The 7,500-nt window shown below is 46.0% G+C and overlaps 2 protein-coding genes across 2 annotated transcripts in view; both read left to right on the top strand.

Moving 5' to 3' along the window:
- Positions 1-7,500, top strand: part of LOC138982156 (uncharacterized) — a 383,732-nt gene that overhangs the window by 26,188 nt on the left and 350,044 nt on the right. The gene's annotated exons all lie outside the window — the stretch shown is intronic.
- LOC138983131 (RNA-binding protein 12-like) overlaps positions 5,523-7,500 on the top strand; it is a 6,588-nt gene continuing 4,610 nt past the window's right edge. Inside the window, exon 1 of the mRNA XM_070356538.1 lies at positions 5,523-6,099. Within this exon, the coding sequence (XP_070212639.1) occupies positions 5,523-6,099 (577 nt within the window). The remainder of the gene's footprint in view (positions 6,100-7,500) is intronic.

Genomic DNA, 7,500 nt, shown 5'->3' with positions numbered 1-7,500 from the left:
AGCTTCCATCACGAAAAGACGGATGGTTTCAACGAACACATCTTGACCTGTGTCCAATCACCAATCACCAAACAAGCTGGCCAAACTTTACCGCGAACGCGAAGGCGAAAGATGATGAGAATATTCCGTGACAAAGCTCTCCGGTCTTGGAGGAAAAGGGATGTCATGTCTGGTATAATTGGGGGCTGAAAGATGAGAAGCAGCAAATCAATTTCCATGATAGAAGAGCTCGCCTCACAAGGGAGGTAAGTCTGGAGTCGTCTGGCCAAAGCCATTGTGTTAACTGCCGCTTTGGGGATATGCATCTGACGGTGTTATAAGCAATGGATGCTTGACTTCTCCGCGCCTTTAGCTTTCAATGCCAAGGAATTGTGGAGAGTGCCCTTTCTTCCCTCGACCTCTAGAAAATCCCAGAACCAGACAGTATCACCCCCCAAAAAATGCCGTTACACCTTTGTCCCCGAGCAAAGAAGAAGTTACTGCAGCTCTGCAACGACAGCACGAGAAAAGGAGTGGTGCAGCAAGTTTGGAGAGAAGCTACCATGGTACCCAATCACAAAAAGGGCAAATACAGGAGCAAAGCAGAGAGCTACGGACTCATCAGTCTTACAGGCTGCGGGATAACTCATGGAGCGCCTCATTAACACCAGACTGATGTGGCACCTGGAAGACAAGCAGCACATCAGCCCAGAACAGGTTGCCGTCAGGCAGGATAGATCCAGTGAAGACCAGATCACTGACCTATCGCAAGCCATTGAAGACGCCTTCAAGGACCAGCAACACACTCTTGCAGTCAGGGAAGACTTTGAGAAAGTTTCCGATAGGCTGTTCAAAGGTATAGCCTCAAGCTGAAGATGCGACAGTGCTGTGTCACAGGAAGGTTGTTACAGTGGATCAGCCTGTCTCTGTACAACCAAAGGCCAGAGCTCAGGCCAGCCACCACCGCCGCAAAAAAAACGCATCTTGGAACAGGGTGAACCACAAGGGGGAGTGCTGTCTAAAACACTCTTCATCGTCTTCATCAAGGACATTATAAACAAAAGGCACCATCTGGGCAGACGATGCTGTCCTATGGTGCAGTGAAGAGCATGTCACAACAACAAACTACAACCTCCAATAAGCTCTCCTGGTTTGGGCATTTTGGGCATAGTCGTTGCTTCTGAAGATCAGCGAAAAGAACACCACTTGCTTGCACTTTCAAACGTGAGCCTTGAAGGCTTTGCCTTTTGTTTATGGACTATTGTTTTTATTTCAAACGCGAGCCGTAAAGCATTGCCTCTTGTTTTACTATGTCAGCTGGTCAGGTTTTTATCCTTTTTCTTGCAAGGATTAGAGGACGTACCAGTTTCGTACACCACACACACACACACACATACACATACACACACACACACACACACACACACACACACACACACACACACATACACACACACTAACATTAACACACACTAACGCACACACACACGCACACTGACACACACACACACACACGCACACACATACACACACACACACTAACACTAACACACACTAACACACACACACACACACACACACACACACACACACACACACACACACACACACGCACGCACACTAACACACACACGCACGCACACTAATTACGTGTAGCCTGAAAATCTAACACCAGCAAACTACCTTGAAGAAAACTAAAAACATATTACAGCTCTTACTCGGGAGAGCATATATGTATGGAAGCATCTCCATCAGATCTGGGCAAATACCCTGGCAGTTTGTAATCCTTTACCCGTACTATTTCTGTGAGGGGATTGATCTCTAGATCTCCCTCGGGTGTCCTACAAAATAGATTTGTTCTACTAGTAAAACTTCTTTCTTTTCAAATTAGCTCCATTTTTGCAGCAACCTCATACTAAAAGTGAATTACAAAAATCTCGATTTAAGACTCGGATTCTGTGTTGGCGCTGAGAACATAAAAATGTAAAACCTGGGTGTGGTTTTTTTTTTCTTTTTTTTTTGCTAAGCACATAATTGTGGGGCTTTTAATCAATAACATGCATCCGTCTACAATGTATCATCATTCATCCTTCAACATTTATAATAAATATGTAAATGGAAAGTATACAAGACATATATAATACAACATTAGGACACAAGGAACTTAGTCGATAAATATCGACAGGGGGCGGACAAATGGTTTACATGTGAAATGTGTGTATATGGGTGTGGTTCTGAAACAAACAAACCATGTGAACCCCCCCATCCCACCGCTCGCGGGCTGAACGACTGACGTCACATGTCGCTTCGGTCTTTTCCTGAGAAGAACACCGCGTGTACATAATACACAATTCGATCGCGTAGCACTGCCAATGCACATTTTCGCAACGAAAACCGTGCTACTGTTTCTTGTGTGTTAAATCTGAAAGCAATATAAGTGAACGAACAATTGAAAACTGATATCACGTAACTAAACTCCCAAAAGTAATAAATTACTTCTGACTGCGGTACACAATACGGCAGTCACCTCTGCGAATGCTGTCGAAGAATCTAACCGAAAGTAAACATTCTGGGAATCTACGCGCATCGGCCTTGACGCAAGTTCAATACTTAGCCAATGAGCGCGCCGCGGCGAAGTTGGCCGCTGTAAGTCTCGCAGCGCTGGCTGGCTGAGCGAGTTGCGTGTCCATCCTTTTTTGGTCCAAGCCGCACCGTAGACCAGATTAGTAGGTGCTTGATTTTGGTATTTTGATTTTACATAACATTAAACCTTTCTTGGGGTTCATGGTCATGGCAACAGCCATAATAATATTATATCATGTATAATATTACATTTCAGCATATTTGAATTACATGTCATCATACCAAACTGTCATACATTTTTATTCCTACATCATTCTGATTGATCACAACCAAACCTACTATCAGTGGACACATCCAAATGTAAGCGCCTGTTCTTGACAACTTTTAATCGATCTAAAAATAGCAACTTGCTGGGCCCTCTGCCGCCAACAGACACTGTTTGGCCTGTAGGTAAAATGTACAATGTATTTTCTGATTTGTGCACAAAAGCTTTATTTCTTTTTTCTTTTTTTTAACATAACAATGTTTAATGTCACTGTATGTTTAAAAGACCATGGTCATATTTGTAAAAAAAATGTTAAATTAGAAAATAAATAACATTTTGGTTCATGATTTTTCCTACACCTGTGCTAAAAATAAGAAATAAAAATGTCGGGTATATAAGTCTCTCAAATACAGCTAGGTATGAATGGCTCGGTTTGAGTTTGTTGCGGTTGACCCTGCACAATGCGACATATCATGTTTTTGTTGAACAATTTTGACGTCACCCCTCCCATAGGGTGACGTATTTCACAACTTCCTGTGTTACACAAACTCTGTGATGACCAATTTTGACGTCACCCCTCCCATAGGGTGACGGATTTCACAACTTTCTACAGATGAACAATGTTGCCTTCACCCCTCCCATAGGGTGACGGATGTCACAACTTCCTGTGTACACAAACTGATGACGTATTTCACAACAAAATGGCGCTGCCCATGGTCAACCTCTAAACTATCCGTATAGAATGGGGGCGTCCTCGCCCCCATAATAAACAGACAGACGGACATATGAATATAACATACCGTTCGCCAACAAGTGAGGCCGGTGTTTTTTTTCTATCCCACGGTGACTGATGTTAAATATTCAGTTTTTGCTTAATTTTCCTGTCTCACCTCATTAGATTAATGCCGTTGTATCTGTTCTTGTTTATGCTGTTGTCGCTGCCGATTTGTGCATGTTTGTTTGGCTTGTTCGTTTGTGTATTTGTTTGTTTGCTTGTCTGTCTGGGTGTCACTTTCTTTCTTTCTTTTTTCTCTTCTTTTTCTCTCCTATTCTTTCTTTGTGAGTTTTTTCTTCATGAAATGGAAAAGGCTTGAACAGGTCAGCTCTGACCGTCGAGTGCGAAAAGAAAGCAGGATGCACAAAAGAGAAAACAATACTACAAGACGTACAGTGAAGACTCTTTCATGTTCCGGAAAATATATCTCACATATATGTCCTTCTATCTATCCCCCATAGCTTATCCGACGCGCCGTCATCTCCATTGAGCCCCCCTCTATCTCACACACACACACACACACACACACACACACACACACACACACACACATACACACACACACACACAACCACAACCACAACCACAACCAACACAACACACACATCCTTCATCGTCTTGACCAATCTTATGCTTCTTGCTCGGGAAATGAAAATGCATATAAAGCCATCGTCAAGTCATCACGGTATGAGAAATCTTGTCTTATAAATCATTATTATTGTCCCCCCTTGTTCAAACCTAACTCTGGTTCCACCACTCGCGGCAGCGGCCAGGTCATGAATATTCATGGGGCTGGGTCTCGGTGTCTTTACTGCGCCATCTATCGGACAATGATCAATGTCATTGACCAAAGGGAGGCCACTGCCTTGGCTCTCGGATGTCGCCTGTCAACGATTCGATCGCCTTGTCAACAGATGCTGAATTAGACGCCTCGGATCGCTAGCGATAACACCGTCACTGACTGCGAAAACTAGCCGGCGAAAACGAGAAGAAAAGCTTAGGTGATGCTTGGAGGGGAGGGTGGAGATGCGGGGGTGGGGGGGGGGGGGTGGTGGAGGTAGAAAAGGGGAAAAAGGGATTGTTGGATGGGTAGATGGAGGGGGAGGACCAGGGAGGCGATTGTTAGATGGGTACGGGAGAAGTTGAGGGAGGGGACGAGAAGAAAAGTCGAGGCAATGTGTGGAGTGGGGGGGGGGGGGGGTGTGGGTCAGAAACAGGACTGCTGAAGTGTTTTTTTAAGTAATGAACACGGAGAGAGGACGTTGCAAATCTTGTGGAAGGAGAGAAGAGGCTGGGATTAACAAAGGATCTAAAAGAAGAAGGGGGTGGAGGAGGGTCGAGCGAGAAGAACACGGAGGCAAGAAAAACAGTTGTGTTCCTTGAGGGAGGGAGACAAGGGGGCGGGTATAAAGAAACAGATAAAGAGAGAGGGGTAACTTAGTGAAAAAGGAGAAGAGGGTGGGATCAACAGAAGATAGGAAAACGAACGATCCAGAAGGCCAGAATCCGTTGAAGGATCTCTATGGTTCGTTCTGGCTTAAGCTTTGGCCGCTGAAGGGTTTACGATCTCAGCAATCCGGATAAATGCGGATCACAAGTGCTTCTAATCACTGGGATTAGCTTTACAATCTCATATCTGGAATGATTGTTCTAATCACCGGCAGATCGATGGTTTTGTCGACACGTCAGTAGCTGCTGTTGTTGAATGCGTATTGGTGACGATGGTGGCGGTGATGATGGTGGTGATGGTGAAGGTGGTGGTGATGGCTTTTGTTTTATCTGTTTGCTTGCATGCCTGCTTCCTTCTTTGTCTTGTCTTGTCTTGTCTTGTCCTCCTGTCCTGTCCTGACCTGCCCTGCCCTGCCCTGCCCTGCCCTGCCCTGCCCTGCCCTTTCCTGTCCTTTCCTGCCCTGTCCTGTCATGCCCCGCCCTGCCCTGCCCTGCCCTGCCCTGCCCTTTCCTGCCCTGCCCTGCCCTGCCCTGCCCTACCCTGCCCTTTCCTGCCCTTTCCTGCCCTGCCCTGCCCTGCCCTTTCCTGCCCTGCCCTGCCCTTTCCTGCCCTTTCCTGCCCTGCCCTGCCCTGCCCTGCCCTGCCCTGCCCTTTCCTGCCCTGCCCTGCCCTGCCCTGCCCTTTCCTGCCCTGCCCTGCCCTGTCCTGTCATGCCCTGCCCTGCCCTGCCCTTCCCTTTCCTGCCCTTTCCTGGCCTGTCATGCCCTGTCCTGTCATGCCCTGCCCTGCCCTTTCCTGCTCTGCCCTTCCCTGCCCTTTCCTGCCCTGCCCTGCCCTGCCCTGTCCTGTCATGCCCTGCCCTGCCCTGCCCTTTCCTGCCCTGCCCTGGCCTTTCCTGCCCTTTCCTGCCCTGCCCTGCCCTGTCCTGTCATGCCCTGCCCTGCCCTGCCCTGCCCTGCCCTTTCCTGCTCTGCCCTGCCCTTTCCTGCCCTGCCCTGCCCTGTCCTGTCATGCCCTGCCCTGCCCTGCCCTGCCCTGCCCTGTCCTGTCATGCCCTGCCCTGCCCTTTCCTGCCCTTTCCTGCCCTGCCCTGTCTTGTCTCATTTTTTCTTGTCTTGTATTGTCATCTCCTAAAATAAAACCGAATATCGAACGCTTTTTTACGTCCAAACAAACAACAGAACATTAATCTACCTTTTCTCCAACTTCCGTGTTGTTACCCGAAAACAAATCTTAATCAAGTCCTTCGATTCAGATCAGCAAAAGTTCACCGGATTCTCCCAATATGTCTAGAACGATAAGGAGAAACTCTTAATTCTCATCACAGGTAAACGCACTGCACCCCTTTTTAGAACATATGACAATAATGAAAAAATGAAAAAAATGCAGCTTTAAAGCTGTGGTCTATTTATGACTTTCCGGGGCTACGAGGTTGAAAAATAGGGATAAAATCATGTACAGAATTCTGTACAGCAAACGCTACCCGAAACCCCACCTATACGGCGTGTATGACCTTGAGAGCTTCAGTCAACGCTTGAATTTTGCAGTGGTAACATCCGGGTTGCTCTCTCAGAGCTGAGCATATTTGTCGAGAAGGATCGAGCAGAAAAAAATAAATGACTTGGCAGGGATTCAAACTCAAGGCCTCGGGGCCTCGAAATGTCTGGGCCGATGTCTTAACCGCTAGGCCACTTCACCAGTGTTGTCAAAGATAAAAACAATTGATAATTGTATATCTTTCTACGCTTGAATTACCATTCATGCATTGCAAAAACGTAAAAATTGCCATTAAAATTTGCCTTTATTTGCAAACATGTTTCACGGAATCGCAGTACATGTTTACACCGTCATGCTACACGACATTCGCGCCATGCAAATAGCTGCGATATCTCTATTTACAACATGCAAGAAAAATGACATGAACAGTAATTGAATCTCTCCAAAGCCTCTGTGCAGTTGAAAACAGACATCTAAGAAATAGTTATACATGTATTCACTTCTGAACAATGGGCGGATAGAGATATAAATCATGCTGCTTCAAGAATAACATAACATGAATTAATATCAATGTTTTTCCTTCTTTTTCTCAATTGGCGCAGTAGCCTAGTGGTTAGGACATGCGACACGAAGTCTCGAGGTCGAGAGTTCGAACCTTCGCCGGGACGTTTATTTTTTCCCCTTGATTTCTCTTGACGATAAAATATGATCAGTCTTGAGAGAGCAAACCGGATGTTATCCCTGCAAAATTCAAGCGTTGACTGAAGCTCTCAAGGTCATACACGCCGTATAGGTGGGGTTTCGGGTAGCGTTTGCTGTACAGAATTCTGTACATGATTTTATCCCTATTTTTCAACTTCGTAGCCCCGGAAAGTCATAAATAGACCACAGCTTTAAAGATGAAAAATTAAAGCTCCTTAATTTCCTCCCCTTGAAAGATCAGTTAACGCT

Source organism: Littorina saxatilis, linkage group LG12 (genome assembly GCF_037325665.1).
Source record: "Littorina saxatilis isolate snail1 linkage group LG12, US_GU_Lsax_2.0, whole genome shotgun sequence".
In the NCBI taxonomy this organism is placed as follows: domain Eukaryota; kingdom Metazoa; phylum Mollusca; class Gastropoda; order Littorinimorpha; family Littorinidae; genus Littorina; species Littorina saxatilis.
This window is presented reverse-complemented; position numbering and strand designations above follow the sequence as displayed.